This window comes from Schistocerca piceifrons, chromosome 2 (assembly GCF_021461385.2).
Source record: "Schistocerca piceifrons isolate TAMUIC-IGC-003096 chromosome 2, iqSchPice1.1, whole genome shotgun sequence".
Lineage (NCBI taxonomy): Eukaryota > Metazoa > Arthropoda > Insecta > Orthoptera > Acrididae > Schistocerca > Schistocerca piceifrons.
The window spans coordinates 720,468,343-720,493,114 of record NC_060139.1 but is presented as its reverse complement, the minus strand read 5'-3'; the positions used below and the strand labels follow the sequence as shown (position 1 = coordinate 720,493,114).

At 40.8% G+C, this 24,772-nt stretch overlaps 1 protein-coding gene across 1 annotated transcript in view; it reads right to left on the bottom strand.

Annotated features, from left to right (window-relative positions):
* LOC124776379 (SWI/SNF-related matrix-associated actin-dependent regulator of chromatin subfamily A-like protein 1) overlaps positions 1-24,772 on the bottom strand; it is a 135,695-nt gene that overhangs the window by 34,860 nt on the left and 76,063 nt on the right. The window contains exons 8-9 of the mRNA XM_047251343.1: positions 8,636-8,800; positions 8,393-8,554 (exon numbers count right to left, since the gene is read on the bottom strand). Coding sequence (XP_047107299.1) covers positions 8,393-8,554; positions 8,636-8,800 — 327 coding nt within the window. The remainder of the gene's footprint in view (positions 1-8,392; positions 8,555-8,635; positions 8,801-24,772) is intronic.

Below are 24,772 nucleotides of genomic sequence, written 5' to 3'. Positions count from 1 at the left end.
ACTGCAGTGCAGTGCAAATAATTCTTATGCTCCCAAATTTGACTGTGAAGTATTATGGATAGACAGTTGTAAAGTATTTGGCAACAGCTTCTTTTTTAGAGAAATCCTGATTTCATTTGGACTAGAATGGCATCTCCATCTGATTGAGGTGAGCATAAGGCTTTACTTTCCAACAAATATTTTGGACTCCGAAACAAGCAGAGATTGAAACATTCTAACATACACATATCATTTGACACGAAGACTGCCTACATGCTCTTTGATATCAACTTCAAACATCCATACGTTTTGCTTCTCACTGCCAGCACTAACAGTGGCACCAACACCAGGAGAACTCCACTGATGGGAGCTTGCTTTACAGCACGTTACTGGTATGTACCACCCACGAGACTTCAACATACAATATTATTATTTACACCCCCTAGCCACCTCTATTGTCCTTTCTCCACTAAATACTGTCATCTTTTACTCATCTATTCAACATTTGCCTAGATTACCATTTCCCATTATTAGCAATATAATGTTTTCACTGTTTTCTTGTTCTCTTGTGCCTCTACTGGCACAGCATGTATTTCCCACTTTAACTGTAAAAGAGTCCACTGCCTCCATTCCTTTCTTCTTTTTTCATAGAGTAAGAAACCTCTGAGCCTGAAAGCTCATGTTTCTGTCTCCTGCTTCTTCTGTCTGTGTTTGCTATCCTCCTGCTAATTAGTTTTTGTTCTATCTGACTACAGTTCCATTCTGAAGATCAAAGTTCTTCAGACAGGGTGTTTTCCTTAGTAGTGCTTCTATAGTAGTAATCCGATGATATGTGTGTAATGAAGACAGAACTTAAGTTTGCTAGCAATGGAAACAACTCTGCCTCTTTCTCACCTCATTTAATTACATCAAACTTCCTGGCAGATTAACCTGGCGTGAGTCAGGTCAGGTACGTCATACCCGAGATGTTTTGAAGCGCTGATTATTGAATGCCATTGTTGCCATACAAATCTTGCTGGCACAGTAGCTGGAGGTAAGGTAAGGGAGAGGCGGGCAAGATGCAGTGTTGAATTTATTGTTGCACCAGAGTCAGAGGTAGATACACGTGTGCAAAGGTGGAGGATATGTCACACCCAACCTTGTAGTCCGTGTTATATTTTCGAGCTGTCAGCAGGTTTATGAGAGATATAGTTATTTACATTATTCTTTGATTTATTTACAGATCTTATATTTCTCAAAATGTCTTGTGAAAAATATGAACGTCAGCTACAAGAATGACTATAAGTTTTAGGAACTGTTCAAATGCTACTTCCTGTGACTCCGGGAGTGAAGGAGAGTTTGACAAAGTTTCTCAAAGAAGTGAAGAAAGTGATTCAGAGTAAGAGGGTATTTTGGATGATTTAGAAGAGCCAAAATCTGCGTTAGTGGCTCCTAGTCAGTCACCTGAGGTACATGGGATATTTTTTATACTTCCAAAGATGGTACAAAATGGATGAAGGATTGACCTAGCAAAGTGTTCGTATTCATTCAGAGAATATTGTTACCAATTCTCCAGGTGTAAAAGGTGCTGCAAAACTTGCCAAAACAGAGACTGAATGTTGGAGTCTTTTTATAACAAACAGTGTGTTGAATACTGTACTTAGACATACAAAAGATCAAATAAGGAATAACATGGGAAAATATCCAGTAAATAAAGAGCAGTACCACATGAACAATGCAGATTTGGAGGATTTGAAGGTATTTATGAGACTTTTTAATGCAGTGGGCCCGCTCAGACAGACAAAACTTGAACGTGGTGTACAGATGGTACTGGAGTTGCAATCTTTCGCACTACAATGTCACTGCCGAGGTTTTACTTTCTCCAAAATTGTTTGAGATTCAATGATAAGAAAACCCAGGACAAGAGGAAAAAGACTAACAATCTGGCTGCTACAAGAGATATTTTTGATAATTTTGTTGAAAATATTTAACAGCACTACGTGTCTGAGAACCTTACTATTGATGAGATGCTGTTATCTTCCCAAGGGAGATGTCCTTTCCGTGTACACACGCCAATCAAACCAGCCAAATATGGCATAAAAATATATGCTCTTGTAGATGTGAAGACATTCTGCATCCTCAAATTGGAAGTATACTCGGGAAAACAACCACCAGCACCTTACCAGCTTAGTAATAAAGCATATGATATTGTAAACTGTTACTTGGAGCCAATAATGAAAACAAATAGGAATTTGACATTCGGTAATTGGTTTACTAGTTACCCCCTTATGCTCCATCTCTTGAAAGAACATTCATTGACTTTTGGCACAGTCCGTAAAAACAAGATGAGTGTACCTGAGATGTTCATAAAAGAAACAGAAGTATATAGTTATCGATTTGGGTCCCAGAATGACGTTACATTGGTGTACTACGTGCCTAAAAAACAGTTGTGCTGTTTATGTCAACTTTACACCATGATAAAAACATACACTAATCAACAGGTGATAAAAGAAAACCGGAAATGATTACTTATCACAATGCAACTAAAACTGGTGTCGCTGTCGCAGATGAACTAAGTGCCACTTATGATGTTGCTCGCAACGGCAAACATTGGCCTATGAAATCTTTTATGTATGCTCAATATGGCTGCCATAAATGCCATCACAGTCTACAGAGAAAATAACAAAGGTGAAAAAACATGCATGAAGCACCGAGATTTCATTCGTAATTCAGATTTGAATCTGGTAAATGACAGTCTTTGCATTAGACAAGAAAACATATGTCTTTCAAGGGAAATTCAAAAGACGATTGCTGATCAACTGGGAGAGAGAGAGAGAGAGAGAGAGAGAGAGAGAGAGAGAGAGAGAGAAACTGGTAGATATGTCAGGTGTATGTTGAGATCCCCACCAGGTCAAATTAAAGGAAGATGTCAAAGCAATCATTAGCAGTAGTTCGATCAATGTACAGGTATTAAGGAGATGCTTCATGAATTCAAATGGGAATCCCTGGAGGAAAGATGACATTTCCTTCGTGAGACATTATTGAGAAAAGTGAAGAACCTGAATTTTAATCTGACTGCCACCAATGTACATTTTGTGTGAAGACCACAAAGATAAGAGAATTTAGGGCTTGTACTGAGGCATATTGACAGTTGTTTTTCCCTCATCCTGTTTGTGAATGGGACAGGAAAGGAAATGACTACTACTGCACATGAAGGCTAGGCTAAAATTAGAACCAAAAAATCCATGGTCCAACCAAGATGTGATCCAGGGACCTCTCGGTTTACAGGCATGCACTTCACTGCTGGACCACCGGACCCGAAGTTTATGTGGATAGTTCATCTATGTGTTTCGACAAATGAGTTTGCAAGTATCAAAATAAGTGACATATGGCCTTTTCTTCTCATTGCATTGACTCAAAAGCTTAAATTATTTACACTACTAAGGGACCTTGGACCTTAGTACCCATACATATTATAAAAATGTATGTATGTGTGTATGTTCAAAATCTCCTCTTAAACCACTAGAACTATTTCAACCAAACTTGATAAACTTAACTCTTACTGTCAGACAACAATCACCATGGGGGTAAGAACCATCAACTTATCACAGTTCAGGAGATATGACATCACAAAAAATGTGATGCATACAGAACTCCTGCATGTCTCATGATATTTAAATTTATTACTTCTTTGCCATCAAGTCTATTCACAACATACTTTGCAGACAGTATCCACATATGCCACTGAATGTACCTACACAAATATATCATTGTAAGACATACAGCTCATGAGATATGGTGTCACAAACACTGAGATGCATGACAAAATGCTACTTCATGAATAAAGTTTTAATACATTCAAGGTCAGTTCACACTGACTGTCACATCACATCACATCAATTTGTAGCACTCCACTATGCATTTTAAATAATGGCATTCTTATTGGCCGTCATGTTGTGTCATGGCACCATCAAGGTTCCTCAGGAAGAAAGTTTTCATCAGCTGACATCATTGTCCATTGCTGATCTTGTGACCCTGAAGCTCATTTCCTCATGATACACAGCTGAGTGCTCTTCTTCCATACTTCTTTTCATTGTCCACTTCTTGTAAATTGTTTCAATCATCATTCCTTTTGCTAAAGTTTATAATGTTATAATGAATGATAGGTGATTAAAGCTGTGAGGAGCTAGCATGAATGGAACGATATGAGTGATTTAGGAGGTACTCAAATTCTGTTAGGAAAGGATTGAAGCAGTGAGGAAGCAGCATGAATGGAACAATATGAGTGATTTAGGGGGTACTCAAATTCTGTTACGAAAGGAGCATAGTGGAACAAATAAACATCTTAACCTTCTCATTTTGCACTGTAATTCTCAAGTGCCAGAAGTGCATATTCAATAGCAGAGGCATGTTATCAGGCATTTGTAATGTCTGATAAAGAAATGGGCTGAAAGCTTCAGACACTGCAAGTGGCAAAATGCTTTTTTTGTTAAGTATACAAGTACTGTATCACAGTTGTTTAAATATGTATTTGTGGCAGGCCTATTTAATGTTATATTTATCTCTGTATTTTGTGTGGAACACTTTTGCAAGCATCAATGGTCAATATTTATGATGTTTCACAAGCTAATGCCGGTACAAATAAGACACTTGACCTCTTAAAAGCCAAATACAAGATGTAAAAGAAATCCATAAATCTTGAAGGGGAAGGTACTGAGAGAGATGACTATTACAGAAAAATTTGTGCTGGACTGGCAACTAAACTTAGCCTTAAACAAATCAATTTTTCACGGGGTGTGATGGTACCTCATAACACTGTGTTACTCTTTGTAATTCCCTTCATAATGATATCACCTTTTGGATCCACAAACTTTTTTTTGCATTGCTTCGCACGTCTGTCTTCCTACTCTAATACACAACTACCCCTGCAAGTTGCAGAACCTTATGAGGCCAATAAATGTTATTTTCATACAAATGTGGACTCCAGCTACTGCTACTGCATTGCGTAAGTGCACTTCAAACATAAAAACAGTAGAGCATCATCTTGCAAAGACTGCAATTCCCGCTAGAAAACAGCTGAGGTCAGCCATGCGAGAAGTGAGGACAGCCTTATGAGTTGAGATCACATGACTTGAATGCCTCGATGTGACAGACAATGTGAATACACACTCCATGACATATTCTTTACTAATGAGGCTCTCCAACAGTCGAGGCAGCTTTAGGAAATCCCCAACTACTGGTAGCGCTTTTGACAGTTTTCAACTGCGAGGGGCAAACAGCTATTGGCAAAAACAATAGCTTTCTGTAAAGCTTTAAAGTGGCATTTCATAATTTCAAAGGTATTTTCACGAATACACAGAAATGAATTTTTTTTTTATATTGCTCTAGAAACACAGTTAGTTTTTTTCCATTTTTAATAGAAAATTGGCAAAATGAATCCCCAGCCAATGTCAAGGTTGTCAGTTAGTTTGACTAAAGTTTCAGCTTGATACCTCTATCCATTCCTGCAAAAAAGGAACCTTTACAGCAAGACAAAAAAGTGAGACATAATTACAATCGACAATTTTTGGTTTTTCCCCTATATCTGTATTGTAAAACCTGCTTCTCACCACATTTTATGATTATAGTTCAATAAGAAGTAACCTGTGGGTTCTGACGAGTGGTTTTCGAACTATCAAAATATGTGACATTACTGGATCTCAAACGCACTTACTTTGACGTTTAAATTTTTCACACTACCAAGGGATTGTAGGCCTTAGTAGGTGACATAAATTTACACTTGATACCTCTACTGTGCATTAGAAAAAGGGGTCTTAACAGTCAGCCAGCCAGTCACTCAGTCTGACAGATGGACAACAAAGTGATCCTATATGGGTTTCGTTTTTACCAACTGAGGTATGGAACCCTAAAAATGGTGACAAAATTAAAAACACATGAATTGTGTTCCTAAAAATATTTCTGAAATTGCGCTCAAAATACTTCACAGAATAATGTTCTGCTAGGGAGAAATTTGTAGGCATGGAGGTAAAGGATGACCTCCATGAAACCAACAGCAACTGTGTACAAACTCCTAGTCTGTTGCACCTCATAGTTCCAATTGTGATATTTTCAATGGCACTGATGTACTAGGAAGGCATTTTATAATGCTGCTGCAGTGTAATTTATTAGAACATGGACTCACCAATACAGTCAAATGCAGTACAAAGTCTTTCCTCATACGAAATAAAAAAGTGACTTCTGAGCTGTGACACTTGTCGCAAATAAGATAAATGAACTTCTAATTTCTCTCTTCATAGCTTTACGCGTAGTTAATTCAAACACAAATTGTTAGAAAAATTTAAATATAATGAAATTAATATCATATCAAGCATGTAATTTGGAATATAGTTAGCTAAATGTATTTAAAAGAGTGATGTACCATGAAGGAATCCGTATTAAAATCAATCCAATCAGGACAGTAACAGAAGAAATAATTATCAAAAGATTTCGAAAGAATTATTAAGTGATTTTCTGTAATAGTGTGTACCCCGAAGAAAAGACGAACTGAATTAACACATTACACAACTTCACAAACAGCTAAGTTCAACATTTGTTCTTCACATAAATGCTACGTTCTGCAACAAACAATCGGTATCTCAACATTTTTATGTTTTTCTGTTCTTCAATGCCTTATGTGTTATGGGGTACTATTCTAGGGTAACTCATCAGTTACAAAGAAATTACTGACTGCACAAATACAAGAAGAGTGAATAGTATGCAATGTAAAAAATGGCCCTCAGTACTTTATCACTGGAGCTACCGCAGACTCAATACATTTGTCTAGCTAATATATTTAAGCGATCAACACTGCAAGATCACAGGTTAACGTAAGTGCACAGTAAGCTAGTGTAAATGTGAGCTGCTGATACATTAATAACCAGTGCTGACTGCCACAATGTGGAGCGCAAGCATGCAAACGTACACACATTGTGTTGTACAGGTGCCGGATGTCAGTTTGTGGATGTAGTTCCATGCCTGTTGCACTTGGTTGGTCAAGATGGGTATGATTAATGCTGGTTGTGGATGACGCTGGAGTTGTCGTTTGAGGATGTCCCATTTGTGCTCGACTGGAGACAGTTCTGTTGACTGAGCAGGCCAAGACATGACGAAACTCTGTAGAGCATATTGGTTACAACAATGGTATGTGGGCTAACGTTATCCTGTTGGAAAACACGCCCTTGAATGCTGTTCATGAATGGCAGTAAAACAGGTCACATCACAAGATTGAAGTACAAATTTGCAGTCAGGATGAGTGGGATGACCACGAGAATGCTCCTGCTGTCATACAAAATCGAACTTCAGACCATAACTCCAGATGTGGGTCAAGTGTGAGTAGCACACAGACAGGTTGGTTGGAGGCCGTCCACTCAAGGCCATCACTGCCACCGGGGCAGGACCCGCTTTCACCAGGAAACACAACAAACCTCAACCCTGCCCTCCAGTGAGCTCTCGCTCGACACCACTTAAGTCGCAAATGGGGCTGATTTGGGGTCAGTAGAATGCACGCTACAGGACATCTGGCTTGGAGTTGTCCTCACAGTAACCGATTTGTAACTGTTTGTTGTGTCACTGAGGAGCCAACTGCTCCTAAAATTGCTACTGCAGATGCAGTGTGGTGCACCAGTGCCATATGCCAAACGTGATAGTCTTCCCTCGTTAGAGTGCCATGTGGCCACCTGGAGCCCAGTCTTCTTGCAACTATACATTCTCGTGACCACTGCTGCCAGCAATCATGTACAGTTTCTACATCCCTACTAAATCTTTCTGCAGTATTGCAGAAGGAACATCCAGCTTCTCATAGCCCTATTACAAGACCTTGTTCAAACTCAGTGAGGTACTGATAAAGGCATCTTTGTTGTCTTAAAAGCATTCTTGGCTAACATCAACTCCCCACGTCCTATCTCAAAGGTAACTAATGCTCATGACCATTATGCAAGTATTTAATGCAAACCTGATTTGCATCCACATAGTGGCGCTACTAGCACCAGTTTTTGCATTTGGCATGAAATCTGAACAGACATCACCCTTCAGATGTAGAAAAATGCCTACCAACTTTCATTTATGTTGCACAATTCTTTCTTGGTGTTGAAATTTTTTTCTGTCAGTGTATATTTTTATTGAAAATAGTATCACATGTATTATAGAAGACAAAAAGTTTACTTTTGCTTTTAAATTTTATTTTGTTTTCCTAGCAGCATGAGTAGTATTAAGGGCTAATATGTACAATTTTATTGAATCTAAGGCATTGTGCAATTTAATCATATGTAGATGGGCATATACACACAAATTGTGAATACCTAGCCTATAAACTGACTTGCTCAATGTCATTCTAATAGAAAAAAATAAGGCAACTGATCAATAGAACATTGAATCAATTAATTGACTAAATACATACTTAACAGCTTTTAGTTTTACATTCCCTGTGGCTGCAAAAAATGACAGAAGAGCTCCTCTCCTCTGCATGCCACTCAGTTGTTTGGAATGTAGTCTTTTTAACCAGCTTTCCACTTCATCACTCTTCATATTTATAGAAGAAGGATTCAAAACAACAACCTGCCTGTGAAAGCAAAAACCAAAATTAATATAACATCACTAGGGCTTCCTTAAATTTTACAAAGGAAGTACAATATTTGTTTACCTCATTTTTGAAGGCAGCTGGGTGATGACATCAGATTTCAAGCGCCTAATCATGAAACGATGTTCGAGCAGGAGCTGTAGTTCCTCCATGTTTGAAGAGCCACTGAAGTCCCAGCCCCATTTAGTTTGTTTACCTGCACAATATCTGATGCCATATGTTTGAAAACTGCAACAATCGAGAATAAAATTACTACTATGGTATGTTATGATCTAAACATTGCCTTAGGCATAAATACCGATACAGAGAGAGAGAGAGAGAGAGAGAGAGAGAGAGAGAGAGAGAGAGAGAGATTGTATGTGAGTGTGTAAACACTGCTTCTAAGGAATTTTATGTTATAATTAATTGAAGAGTACTGACAGAGAAGCAGATCTTTTATCTAAAATACACACACTTCCCACCAAATAAGTTGTATATAAAGGTACTATAGCAACCAGTTTTCCCCTTCACCATCATGCATATGTAGTACATCCAATGAAAAATGATGAAAATTGTTTCTCTAAACTAAATTTCACTACAGACACCATCATGTCTCAATATCTTCTCACATGCCTTTTTACTATTTATTATCCTTTTAGTCCGTGTATTCCTGCTTTCTGCAACTATCATCAGACAAGTTTGCCTGGTTATTTTGGTACTACTGGGGCATCTACAAGTCATTATATAGACAATAACCTCATCATGTATTTCAATGCACTGCTGCAAAACTTTTTCATCACCCTGTGACTGAGTGATGGGTTCGGTAATCACTCAAAGTGTTCTCTTCAATTGTAACCACGTACTTCAGTTAAGGCTCTCCTACAGGATAAAAAATAACAGTATATTTCTTTCTTCCTCCTCCTTTTTTTCACAATATACTTATACTATATTGAACTACTAAGTCATTACTGTCATCAGCATCCATAAATAAAGCCCAACACAGAACATTCTGTGTCATGAGTTAGAGACAAATAACAATTACTTATGGTAGAAGGTAATGACAGAAAGTACAAAATTTTAGAGGGGATAACAGAAGCACTGAGTTGTCAACAGGCACACACAAGAGAAAAAAACCTGACTTGCTTTTGGAATCATTTGTCAAGTTAAGAGTACACACACACACACACACACACACACACACACACACACACACACACACACCTGTGCCCCTACACATTGTACCGGCTGGGCACATAATGCCAGAATTGAGTTGCAGCGGGTAGACCAGAGTCTGGTGGCGGTTGTGTCAGGTGGGGTTGGAGTTGGGATTGGGTTGGGTGGGGTGGGTAGGTTAGGGGGAGCGAGAGTGGGAGTGGGAGAGAGGTGAGAGACAGGAACAGAGGCTGCATGTTGGTAGCTAGCAGCTTGGAGGGAGGCAGCAGTTTTGCTAGCTAGGAATGTGGGAGTGAGGGGTGGCAGACACATGGGCTAGGAATGTGATGCAAGGGCATCAGAGCCAAAGGGATGCAGTGCACAGTGAAGGTTACATGGAGACATGGTTTGGGAGGAGGTGAAAGGACAGAGGAAAGGTAAACTTTTGGGCGGAGGGTGTGGGGCCAGTGGGCTAACGGAGACTGAGGTCAGGGGGATTTACAGGAATGATGGATGTATTACAAGGATAGCTTCCATCTGCATAGTTCAGAAAAGCTAGTAGTGGAGGGAAGGATCCAGATAGCCCAAGCTGTGAAACAGTCACTAAAAACAAACATGTTGTGCTCACCATCTGGATGTCGTTCAGAGTTTGGCAGGGCCATTCATTTTTGTGGATAGTTGGTCGGTTGTTACATCAACATAAAAAGCTGTGCAGTGACTGCAGCAGAGTTTGAATATGACATGGTCACTTGCATTGGTGGCCCTCCCTCTGATGGGGAAGAGTAAGCCTTTGACAGGGCTGGAGTAGGCAGTGCTGTGTGGGTGGACTGGGCAGGTCTTGCACCTGGGTCTTTGACAGGGATTTGACCCCTGTGGCAAGCAGTTGAGTGGGGGAGTTGCATAGGATGGACCAGGGTGTTGTGTAGGTAGGGTGGCGAAGGGATACCACTTTAGGAGGAGTGGGGACGATCTTGGGTAGGATTTCCTTCATTTCTGGGCATGATGATAGATGAGATAATGAAAGCCTGGGAAAGGATATGGTTCAGTTGTCCCAGTGCAGAGTGATTTTGGGTGATGAAGGGATGCTCCATTGTAGCTGATTCTTGGATGTGGTGGGAGGATTAGGGATGTGTCAGGATGTGTCATAGGAAATATGTCAGTAGACTAGATTTGGAGGGTAGTACTGGTCTGTGAAGGCCCTTGTGTGACATTCAGCAGAATGGGCAAAGGAGTTCAAGTCACTGAAGATACGATGTACACGATTCACATGGCTGCATGGGAGTGATTTTCTGGGTGTGGGAGGTGGGTTTGAAAGGTGATCAAACACAGGTTGCATTAGGCAGACAGGTAAATCAGTGCACTAACTAAATGTCGTTGGAAGGTAAAAATGAACTCCATATCAGTCCTGGAGAAAACAACGTCATCAATCAATACACCTGAGGGCTTAAAGTATACATTGGCTGGATAACAAGTGAGACTGTGGCAGTCCATGGCAGCCCTTAAATCTGCTGTGGTAATCTGGTGCCAGCAGGTGTATCCTTCCACGTCACGCCTAGTAATTTAGCCGGATGTATGGATAATTACATCGAATAATCCCCTGATCTGTCCAGTGGGATTACAAGTCCAACTAGAGTGACACACATTACATTTTACAGAGATAGCAGTGGGGAACAAAATTTTCATGTTATCTGCAGCCTTCTATTCCTTTGTAATCTGTGTGTCACAAGAATGGCCAATGACCATGTATACACTCATATATTGAACCTGTCATTACATTAACTGTGTAACATACCAGACATTTTAGAAGTCACAGAAGCAATAATACGTTTTCCCAATGCTCCCTTCATTTTTATTTCATTCATGAATTTACCCTTAGTTTTTACACAACATAGTAATGGTGCTTTGTTACCTCTAGTAATCTAGCTACTGACTGAACTTTTTCCATCAGAATGCATCTGTAGTAAATGACTAATCCACTGCCATCAATTTCAAAGATTTAGGTGAGTGAAGAAATACTTAAAGATATAAGGATTACCCTTAACTTTTTAAATTATTTTAATCACAGCAATAGAGTATCTACTATCTTATCTGATGAAATGCAAAACCTGCCACCTATAGCTGACTGCTGCGAGATGCACAGACACATGATCAGAGACTTCCATAGCTTCCAAGCTACTACTCTTTTCCTAGTGTAATAATGCACCTGCATGATCCTGCCCAGTTGTGCACACACAACCACCACCCCCACCCACCCGGCTGTATTCTCTCTCTCTCTCTCTCTCTCTCTCTCTCTCTCTCTCTCTCTCTCTCTCTCTCTCTCTCTCTCTCACACACACACACACACACACACACACACACACACACACACACACACACACACACGTGCTTTGTAGCAGTAGCCACACTGACATTTTATGAGTTGATGCTTGGGCTGAAAGAAATGGGGGGGGGGGAGGTGGTAAGAGCGAAGGAAGAGGGAGGAGGGAGAGGGGGAGGGGATGGGGGAAGGGGGAAGGGGGGGGGGGGAGAGAGAGAGAGAGAGAGAGAGAGAGAGAGAGAGAGAGAGGCGGGGGCGAGAGAGGGAGGGAGAGAGGACGGGGAGAGGGAGAGAGGGAGGAGGTGTAAAATAAGTACAATATGGAGTAGTGCAGAAAATGTGGGAGTAAGAATATAGGAGAAAGAACAGCTTTAAACCAAGAGACTTACAAGAATGGAGGACAGTTGCCCCCTATGAATTTATGAGGAGATGCTGCTAGGGAGGAGGATCCAAATGGCACAGGTACTGAAGAGCTATTGAAATCATTGATAGTATTGTGTGAAAAATATTTAACAACTAGTATAGTAATGTTTGTAGTTAACCATAGTTCATAATGGTCATTCCTGCAGTCACACAACTGGTTAGCTTGTCAGACTCACATAGGACACTGCATTTTCAGGGTAACTGGTACAAAAATGTGACTGCTTTCATATATGGCACTACCTTTTACAGGACAGAAAATGCCTGCGACTCTATGGCTGTAAGAATTGATAGATGGGCTGACAGGACGGGTTTAATGGGGGAAAGTAGGGGGTGAGAGGTTTCGTACATGACTGGGAGCAAAGGTTGCAAAATATGGAACAAATTATTGCATTGGTTGAGAGAGCAGTGGACAACTATTTTGGGTGAAGTAGATAAAATTTGGGATACAATACATCATCACAGAGCAAGATGACATGTTATGAAGGCCACGGAGAAGAATGTGGTTAAGTTTTACACCACCTTGGTGATATCAGGTGATGAGTGGGTACTCATCAGTGTCTGCTTCACTGCAGCTTCAGGTTCGTTGATATGACAGAGAAAGTTGACATAAGAAAGCTGTTACTAGACTAGATGGATAGCAGATGTTTCGGCTCTGGCAAGATTATTCGTGTATCTGGCTAACTCCTGCTTCTCACTGCCAATGGTGTGTTTATATGTGCTAAGGCAGTAGGTCACATCCTTTTTAATGTGAAAAGGGTCACAGCTCTCAAAATGAGGATACTGTTGATGTTGGTGGGTTTTATGGTAACAAATGTTTTTATGGAGCCATCTGAGAGGCAGACTTCAACTTCTAGGAAGGCAGCTTGTTAAGTTGAGAAAGACCATGTGAAATGGATTTTGGGAGTAGATGTTGAGGTTCTGGGGAGACATGAGCAGAGAATGTTGTTGCCCTGAATCCAGATACAAAGATATCAATAAATATCAGCCAGATAAGATATTTTGGGTGCTGAATGGATAGGAATGATTTCTCTGTGCAGTCCTTGGACAAATTAGCTAGGCACAGTTCTATTGACTTCTTTGTAGTCTCATAAAATTTGTTGTGTGTAATACAATACTATTCAGATATAACAGTGTCCATAATAATTTCCATGGAAACAGCTGAGAGACAGATTAATGAGCAGAGAATACTGACCTCCAAATTTCATTTGGGAAAACCAAGTTTATAACGAACATAAATTCACCACCAAGGGAGCTTAACGTATAAGCACAGAAGACTGGCCTCCAAATTTCATTTGAGAAAACCAAGTTTATAATGAACATAAATTCACCACCAAGGGAGCTTGTAGTGGGCCAAGTCAAAATTAAGCGAGTTGTAAAGTTTAAATATCTCGGAAAATGGATAACAACCACCTTATCACAGAACCTTATCAGAGAATGAAGCCCTCATATCAAACATGAACAAAATGGAAATGGTGTTCCATTTAACCAAAAACATCTGCAACAAAAGATCAGTATCGTTAAATGCAAAGTTAAGGCATTACTGCAGTGTTATCTGTCAGGAGGTCTTATATACTTCTGAATGCCTAGCAATGAAAAAAAAAGGCCTAATCAAAAGACTGGAGGCCAAGGAAAGGAAGATTTTGAGAAAGATCTTAGGCCTAGCAAAGAGAATGGGAAATACATAAGATGTCATAACCATGAACTGTATTCCCACATAGAGAAGATAACCGATACCATCTGGAAAAGAAGGATTATGTTTTATGGACATATGACTTAAATGAGCCCTGGAAGACTCACCAATTGTATGAACTCACCAATTGTATGATCACCTACTTTCAGGAGAAGAAAACAAAATAGGCCTGGTTCACAGAGGTGGAGAAAGATCTTAAAGAAGTGAGAATCACCCATGATATCTTGGAGTGTGTCCCACTCAAGGAGAAAGTTATGGTGGGGCAGGGTTTCCAATAAAAGCCAAAACTAAAAAAAGGAAAGGCTTGGACCCAGGAGAGGAAGGAGCAAAACCCAGAACGAATGCAGGAGCACTGGGCAAACATCAGAACACGTCAAGCAAGACTGTTGAAACAATGTGGTCTAAAGATGGGCGATACAAAATGAATGAATAATACTGAGAATAGGCTTTACTACATTTAATCACAACTGGCTTTATATCAGAAAGGAATGAATAATGTAAGTACCAAAGTCTTTGATTGTTTGCCGGATGATGTATAAAGTGTGACTGACAGCACTGCCAAATTTGAAACTAAGGTATTAATGTTCATTTTGGATAACTCTTTATATCCCACAGGGGATGTTTTGTTTACTTCCATTATCAAATTTAATATATTTTTTCTTGTTCTGGGGGGGGGGGGGGGGGGTTTCTTCTGTAAGTGGTAAGCATTTGGCCACAGTTAAATATAAATTAAATTAATTCATTCCACCTCACCATAACATCCAAATGACCCATAAGACACATATATAACTAACTCCACCTTCGGCTGTCAATTAACATTGCCGAAAGAAGAAAATAGGCACACACACACACACACACACACACACACACACACACACACACACACACACACACACACAAAATTGGAAGCAATATAATGAGACTAAAGGTAGTACAATTTGTCCACAAAAGATCATTCCTGAAAAACAATGTCACTTAAAAAATGTTAGTAGCCAAAGAGGATTCCTTAGGTCAAGATCACACTGGACAGATAATACCAAAAGAGACTAATAAATTAAGAGACAGATTGCTGCATAGTAATTACCTCCAGAAGGCAAAATGTGTAACACTGCCTACAGACACAAAGTCTACCATCACACACACTACAGGTGAGTCACTCTCACCAGGGGATTTGAGAGTCCAGCCCTTCCTGTTTAAACCTTCCCCGACATATTTCTCTCCACTCCCAAAGGAAGGAACTATTAATTCTGAAAATTAGGTAGTGTGTCACTTTTACTTGTACACAGGTCAACTGGCACTGCTCCTGGAGATAAGTAATGACAAGCAACTCTGTCTTATAATTTACTAATTTTCTCAATTGGGTTTTTCTTTGACATAATTAAAAGTCCTGAAAAAAAGACAACTGCAGAAATGAAAAAAGCTATCATCAACATATCAGGATGAAAGTACATGATCAGCCAACTGTAGCTGAACATAACTGAACATAAGCCACCACCTTATTATGCTGATAAGACAAAAGCCTAAGCAGTAACACATAATCACAAGAGACCACCACCATTTCTCAGGAGAGTCCAAATTTTTCAATAATCTGTTAACCTGTTGAGAAACACCAAGCTGATGAAATAGAACATGCCACAATATGACTTTACAGTAACACTCAATTAACTTTAATTTTGTTATGAACTTTTACCATAAATGAACAGAAATTACTTCTTTCAGGATTAAGTTGGATGAAGTGGTCTGTATTATAACAAGGTTCTTATAGGGTATTTACAACTACAAAATGCATGTCAAGTGGAGTGGTGTGCAGTAATACAGGTGACATATTATGCAAGGAACACATGGAGACATGGAACTGCTGTAAAATTAAAACTCTCACCAAAACTAGCAGTTCATCATGTGGTGAAATGATGATCAGCATTCCATATCTCCCAAGTTTGAAGTATTTATGCTTTTTTTAAATAGCAGAACTGGCCTTGAATGTTTTGTGATTAGTAAAATGTCATGACTCGTAATTTTTTTCCTCCGCTTTTTTTCGATATATATATATATATATATATATATTGCATCCCAGTCAAGAAAAGGAAGTGCAGCTTTCGTTGTAAATCAGTTTTATAACTCTTAGTTTGTGCATACTATTTCATTGGACCCCTGATAGTCAGACTTTCATCAAGGAGCGCAAGGTAAGAATTAAAAGGCAGCAAAAAAACCGAACACCACACAAAACAAAGTGATGAAATATTAACTTGAGGTAACAAGTTTAATAACAAATTTAAAGCAACATGATGATGCCTCCAATTGGAAATCAACATTCATTCTCATATGACGAGGAAGAATAGGGCTCTGCTGGTTTTATGCTATTGGCATCCACCCAACAATTCTCTTTTTGACATTTGCACTGTGACCCAGTTAAATGTTTTGAGTGTTCGAAAAAGTACTTGAAATCATGTTCAAACAAATTACAAAGCTTTACCGTTGACAGTATCTACATACAAAAATAACAACTTTTGTTTTTTTCTTACATTTCAAAAATAAATAAATAAATAAAATAAAATGGTTCAAATGGCTCTGAGCACTACGCGACTTAACTTCTGAGGTTATCAGTCACCTAGAACTTAGAACTAATTAAACCTAACTAACCTAAGGACATCACACACATCCATGCCCAAGGCAGGATTCAAACCTGCAACCGTAGCGGTCGCTCGGCTCCAGACTGTAGCGCCTAGAACCGCAAGGCCACTTCGGCCGGCACATTTCAAAATTTTCATGTGATACAGTCGTATATTATAATCTACTAATCAAATACCTTTCTGCCCATATGAAAGAAATACAAGGACGTAAAATGAAAAACAAGCCAAGGTTGCAAATTTAACTTTTTTTTTTACTTGTTGACTAGTTTCAGGCTGGTACCCATTTTCAGATCATCCTACAGGACAGAAAATCATATTTACACTCATTTACAATGCAGGTATTACCTATTTTTTTAGCACATATCTAAAATACAGAAAATATCATCTCAAGACTATGTAACACATAGTTGAAATGGTCTACCTGAAAATGCAAAAAATGTGTCACAAATACATACGTATTATGAAGTGCAAATGAACAGTTACAGTGCATACCGGTAACTGGCAGTCTACTCCTCTTGCTGCCATAAGGAAACCTTAGGGAAGGGGATGCACAATCAGGATGTAGGAAACCTTTTTTATTTATTATTCTCCAACCGTAAAAAATACAACAATTAGTACCATAACAGTACAAGTCAACAATAAAATTAATACTTTTAAAATCTTTACCAAAAGCAGTCAGTTACTTAAAACCACTGAACATTAAAATATAGCAGTGCCACATAAAGTGCTTTTAACAAAGTTGTAAGCCAAGTTGGCACGTAAAAATGATTAAATGTGAACTACAACATTAGTATTAACAGAAAACAAAATAACAGTCCATTAAAAATTCCAACTCTTTCCAAGCATGAAAACTTTACCGTAACAAACTTAAACACACTAACAGGCATATAAGGTGGAAGTAGGGCTGTAGAGGGAGGGGAGGGGGAAGAAGAGAGAGATTGGGGGTTGGGAGGAGTATGGAGGGCTGGGAAAAGGGTTGGTGGGGTTGCAGGGAGGGGGGGGGGTGGAGAAGGGGAAATCAGTTGGTGGGGTTGGGGGGATGTAGAAGCATATAGATGAAGTCAAATGGGTAACAGGGCAAGGATGGAAATAACAGTTTTTCAGTATCAGTAAAACAGACTTACTGAAACTAGACAGCAAATGACTATTTGCCATTTTTATAATCAAATAAATAAGAACTAATATAGATTAATGGATTCAATAAAGAAACCATACACCATATGTTACTTAGATGTATCCAACAGATAATATATGCTAACAAAAAGGAACGCAAACAATATTTTTTTAATAATTTAGGAAGACAACAAAATTAACCAGTAAACCGAGATTCATAATCTGCCATACACATCATACCATTTTTATGGTTTAGGGTGCAAAACTGCTACGGTCATAAGTGCCCATTCTGTGGCTTAGGGAAGGGTAAAAAACCTAATGTTAAATCAGCAGCAATGGGAGCAAAACTCAAAAGGGAGGGAGGAAACTAAAAACGGAAGGAAATCTTAGAAAACTACTATTGAAGAGGGGTTGTTGTCCCCAAAACAAGAGCTTCAAGTGACCAATGTCATCTCACTGACACTGATAAATCCAAGGATGTGATCATCTGAGTGTATGTCATCTGCTAAAAGGGAAGATATATCAGGCGACAGCTGTAATTGAGCGTGTAGTGGATTTAAAATAGGGGCACTGAAGTAAAAGGTGTCTCACCATCCATGGTTGAGAGAATGGGGACAAAGCAGGGGAGGATCACCACTTAAAAGATGCCAATGGCTAAAAAGATAGTGCCCTATCCAGAGTCTAGATAAAATTTCCTCCTCCCGATGACGAGGCTAGGAGGAAGAGGTCCACGCACAGGGAAGAGGTTTTATGTCCCATAATTTATAGACCAATGTGTGCGCCATAAAAGAGCAACACAATGACATAAAACGCTCTGTAGATCGGCTAAGGGAACCACGCGTATAGTGCGCCGAGGAAGAGAGACTGAAGCCTCGGCTGCTATATTGGCTACCACGTTTCCGCGGATTTCAATGTGCCCCATGATCCAGAGGAATTCCACAGAGACGAGCCCCCCCCCCCCCCCCCCCTCCCAAGTGGAGCAAGTGGAGGCAGTCCTGAATCTGGTGGACCAGAGGGTGGACAGGATAAAGAGCTTGGAGGTTGAGGAGAGAGCTGAGGGAATCCGAGTCATGTAATTTACTGTAGCCGCTTATGACGACAGATGTATTGGACAGCCTGGAGAACAGTGTAAAGCTCCGCAATAAAAACCGAAGTTTGGGAAGTCGAAATCGATTAGGGGTGTCACCAACAATATAGGCATTCCCAACACCAAATGTGGTTTTTGAACCATCAGTGTAGATAAATGTGGCATACTCCATTTGTGCACATAGAGCAGCAAATTCCCTTGGGAACCTGACAGAGATCTCGGAGCAGGCAGGTCCGGGGTCGAAGCCAAGGTGGTGCCTTACCCACATTTGTCAAGAAAGTTTTAGGAAAGTGGAAGGAAAGAGAACATAGCAGTTGACGGAAGCAGACTCCCAATGGTAGTAGAGAGGAAGGTGGTCTGCACACCCTAAATCCAAGGAGGCGTCGAAAAAAAGGGCACGGGTCGAATGAGCAGGCATGGAAGACATGACTACCGTAACGACTCAGTAGGACAGTGGAGGTTCAGCAGTCTCAGCGTAAAGGCTCTGCATGGGGCTGGTGTTAAAAGCTCCAGACGCTAAATGCAATACATGGTAGTGGAGATAGTCGAGACGCTGAAGAATAGACGGCCGTGCAGAGGAGTAAACTATGCTTCCGTAGTCCAATTTCGAGTGCACTAAGGTGCGATATAGGCAGAGGAAGACCACTCAGTCCGCTCCCCAGGAGGTACCACTCAGAACACAGAGGGCGTTGAGAGATCGCAGACAGCGAGCCGAAAGATATGAAATGTGAGATGACGCGCACAGTTTTCTGTCAAACATAAGGCCCAAGAATTTGGCAACGTCCGCAAATGGAAGGTCAACAGAGCCTTGATGGGAAGGTGGAGGAAATTCTGTATGATGCCAAAAATTTACACAGATGGTCTTACGGGGAGAAAAGTGGAAGCCTGTTTCGATGATCCATGAATGGAGGCATTTGAGACATCCTTAAAGAAGTCATTCAAGAAGGCTGGTCGTTAAGAGTTGGAGTAGATCACAATATCGTTGACAAAGAGGGACCCAGAACATCGGGAAGGACACAAACCACTATTATGGATTTATGGCAATGGCAAACAGTACTACACTTAGCACGGGGCCCTGGGGCACCCCATTTTCTTGGGAGAAAGTATGGGAGAGAGTAGTGTTCACTCGCACCTTAAATGTGCGGTCTGTCATAAATTCACGAAGAAAAAGGGGTAGCCGACCTCGAAGGCCCCAAGAGAACAGTGTGCGGAGGACGCCTGTCCTCCAACAGGTATCGTATGCTCTCTCCACATCAAAAAAGATTGCTACCGTTTGGTGTTTCCTGCGAAAATTTTTCATGATGTAAGTGGAAAGAGCAAGAAGATGGTCAACTGCTGAACGATGCTTTCGGAAACCGCATTGTACAGGTGTTAAAAGATTTCGGGACTCCAGCCACCAGCCTAAACAGCAATTCACCATATGCTTCAAAACCTTACATACACTACTAGTGAGAGATATGGGGCAATAGCTAAAGGGGAGGTGTTTGTCCTTTCCAGGATCTGGAACAAGAATGACAATAGCTTCCTGCCATCTTCTGGGATACATACTGTTGGTCCAAATTCAATTATAAAGGCGAAGGAGGTAACGCACACTACAGTACGATAAATGCAGCAACATTTGCACGTGGATGCCATCTGGTCTGAGACGGAAGAGCGAGAGGAAGAGAGCGCGTGTTGGAGTTCCCGCATAGAGAAAACAGTATTATAGCTTTCGCTATTTTGAGAGGAGAAAGCAAGAGGTCGCACTTCTGCTTCTTGTTTCTTCGGGAGAAAGGCTGTTGGGTAATTTGTTGAGCTCGAAATCTCAGCAAAGTGTTGAGCCAAAGAGTTAGAAATTGTGACTGGGTCCATTAAGGTATCATGCGTGACAGTAGCCCAAAGATTGGGGAGAAACTAGACGTGCCAGATAACTGTCGAATATGACTCCAAACTACAGAGGAGGGAGTGAAGGTGTTAAAGGAGCCGTTAAAGAAGTACCAGCTTTCCTTGTTGCTATCGTGGATGATGTGACAGCATTGCACACGTAACTGCTTAGAGCGGACACAGTTGGCCAATGTAGGATGGTGGCGGAAAACACAAAGAGCACGTCTCCGCTCACGTGTCTTTCTGAAACTGATTGCTGACAAGCCCTAACGAGTCCTGCAGAGATACTTTCATAAATAAAGATATAATGGCAAAGCTAACCAAAAGATCTGATGGTTGTAGCTTAAGTGCCTTCAGGCATCTTGTGAAGCCCTCTGAATTCCGGATATGGTGGTTGTACTTGCCTATGAGAGGTCCAACATGTAGTAATTGTTTAGTCAGAAAATAGATAGGAGCTCCAATGTTGCTCACTACTGGGTGAAGAGTTATCTCATCCTTATGTATCTTCGGCACGTCATACAGTCTTTGGAGAACTGCAGCCTGCTGACATAGGCTTTTCAAGATTTTAGAAGGAACACTTTTCTTGAGAAGACCTGATTTTTTTTCCTCTGGATTTTGCCAGTTGGATCCTCTCTTAGTTTGCAATAAGCAGGTTCGTCAAGCAGCATCTCCATCTTGCTGTTGTATTCAGCTTGTGACAGAAGGACAGTGGCATTCCCCTTGCCAGCAGGTAAAATGAAGAGATCTTTGCCCGCTCTCAAGTCTCGCAGAGCCTTCCTTTCTGCTGAGTTGATGTTAAACTTTCTTTGTGGGGCTCATGTTACAATTTGGCACGTGTCCCTCCTAATTTCTTCCGCAACATCAATGGAAAGCTTCAAAATTGTCTGTTCTATGCTATGTTATGACATCTCAGACTGGAGCTGTCTGTGGTGTTGTTGCATAGTTCAAATCTTTGTCGAGCACTGTAACAGCTCCGTCGTGCAGGATTCTACCTGTGAGATCAACCCGGTGCTTCAACATGGTGCATTCCCTTCTTGCGGCTGGGCCAAAACACAAGCACACATTGGTATTTGTCGAGACTTGGCTTGTTGTTTTGACTAGATACTATGTCCCAATGTACCACCAGCTTTTCTGTAGACCGTGACATTCAGGAATGGTAAAATATCATCTTCCATTGTGAACTGTATATTCGGATGGAGTGAGAGCAGATACCGGAGAAACACACGTAATGTCTCAATTCTGTGGGGCCACACTATAAATGTATGATGTACCTACCACCAGAGACAGAAATGTTTGTGACTTGCCAATTGCAGTGCTTTTTCCTCAAAGTTTTGCTTAAAATAGTTGGTCACCATGGGAGACAGAGGACTTCCCACTGCAACACTGTACATTTGCTCAAAACACTGGACACTGAATAAGAAATAAGATGAGGTATGCACATGTTTAAACAGTACCACAGTGTCTTTCTCAAAGTGACTGCTGACAAGCCCTAACAAGTGTTGCAGAGATACTTTTGTGAATAAAGATACAACATCAAAGCTAACCAAGAGATGTGATGGTTGTAGCTTAAGTGTCTTCAGGAAACCTGTGAAGTCCTCTGAATTCCGGGCATGGTGGTCATACTTGCCTATGAGGTGTCCCAGCAGCATAGTAAGATGTTTGCCCAGAAAATAGGTAGGAGCTCCAATGTTGCTCAGTACAGGGCAAAGAGTTGTCCCATCCATATGTATCTTCGGTAGTCCGTACAGCCTTTGGGTAACTGCAGCTTGTTGGCATAGGCTTTTGAAGACTTTAAAAGTATTAGAACTCTTCTTGAGAAGGCTTAATGTTTCTCTCTTAGCTTGCTATAAGCAGGATCATCAAGCAATGCCTCCATCTTGCTGTTGTATTCAGCATGTGACAGAAGAACGGTGGCTTTCCCCCTGCCAGCAGGTAAAATGGTGAGGTCTTTGTTTGCTCACAAGTCTTCCAGAGTCTTCCTTTCTGCTGAGCTTGTGTTAAACTTTCTTTGTGAGGCTCGTGTTAAAATTTGCCAGACGTCCCTCCTAATCTCTTCTGCAAAGTCAATGGAAAGCTTCAAAATTGCCTGTTCTATGCCAGGTACGACATCTCAGACTGGAGCACTGCAATGGCTACATTGTCCAGGATTCTATCTGTGAGATTTAACTTAGTGCATCGACCTGGTGCAACCCCTTCTTGAGGCTGGGTTCTCGAGACAAGAAAAAATTGACATTTGTTGAGGCTTGGCTTGTTGTTTTGACCAGTCAGATAGCAATCAGGTGGCCAAATATTCAGTTCACAATGGAAGTGGAAAAAATGAGTTCACAATTGAAGTGGAAAAAATGACATATTTCCATTCCTGGATGTCATGGTCAGAAGAAAAGCTGATGGTACCCTGGGACATAGCATCTGGTCAAAACAACAAGCCAAGGTTCGCCACATATCAACATATACTCATCTCGAGGCCCAACAGCAAGAAGGAAATGCACCACACCAACACACCATGTTTAATCATGCAGGTGGAATCCAGAACATGACTGTTGCAGTGCTTGAGAAAGGTTTGAACTATGCAACACCACCACACACATCTCCAGTCTGAGATATCACATCTGGCAAAGAACAGGCAATTTTGAAGCTCCTCAGTGAAATTGCAGAAGAGACACCTATCAAATTTTAACCAGCCCTAGTGAAAGAGGATACGTTATACACGATGGGTACTGTACATGGTGTCCATGAAATTACTATCACTGCATCTGAAGATCTCTTTAAACTCTCAGCTATGTCCTGGGATAGCTGACTGGTAAAAACAACAAGTCAAGGCTTGCCACTTATCAAAGTATACTCAACTCGAGGCCCAACAGCAAGAAGGGAATACACCACACCAACACACCATGTTTAACCTCACAGATAGTATCGGGGACAATGTGACCATTGCAGGACTCAAGAAAGGTCTGAACTATGCAATACCATCACAGTCAGCTCCAGTCTAAGATGTCGCATCTGGCAAAGAGCAGGCAATTTTGAAGCTGCCCAGTGAAGTTGCAGAAGAGATTAGGAGGGACACTTTCGAAATTTTAACACGAGCCCCACAAATGAAGTTTAACATCAGTTCAGCAGAAAGGAAGGCTCTGCAAGACTTGAGGGCAGACAAAGACCTCATCATTTTACCTGATGGCAAGGGGAATGCCACCATCCTTCTGCCACAAGCTGAATACAACAGCAAGATGGAGGCACAGCTTGACGATCCTGCTTATTGCAAGCTAAGAGAGGATCTAAATGCCAAAATCCAGAGAGAAACATCAGGTCTTTTTAAGAAGAGTCCTATTCCTACTAGAGTCATTAAGAGCTTATGCCAACAGGCTGCAGTTCCCCAAAAACTCTACGGCCTACCAAAGATACTGGGCAACATTGGAGCTCCTACCTATTTTCTGGCCAAACATCTTACTACACTGTTGGGCCTCTTACAAGCAAGCATGACCACAATATCTGGAATTCAGAGGACTTCACAGGTTGCCTGAAGACACTTAAGCTACAACCATCACATCTTTTGATTAGCTTTGACACTGTATCTTTATTTACGAAAGTATCTCAGCAGGGCTTTTAAGAGCTTGTCAGCAGCCAGTTTGAGAAAGACACAGTGGCACTGTTTAAACAACTGCTTACCTCAACTTATTTCTTATTCAGTGTTCAGTATATTGAGCAGGTGGGCAGTGTCACCATGGGAAGTCCTCTGTCTCCCATGGCGGCCAACAATTTTATGTAAGACTTGCGGAAAAAGCACTGCACTTTTCAAGTCACAAACCTTCCTGCTTCCGGTGGTACGTACATGATACATTTGTGGTGTGGCCCCAAGGAACAGAGACATTACCTGTGTTTCTTCGGCATCTGCACTCACTCCATCCGAGTATACAGTTCACAATGGAAGTGGAAAATGATGGCATTTACC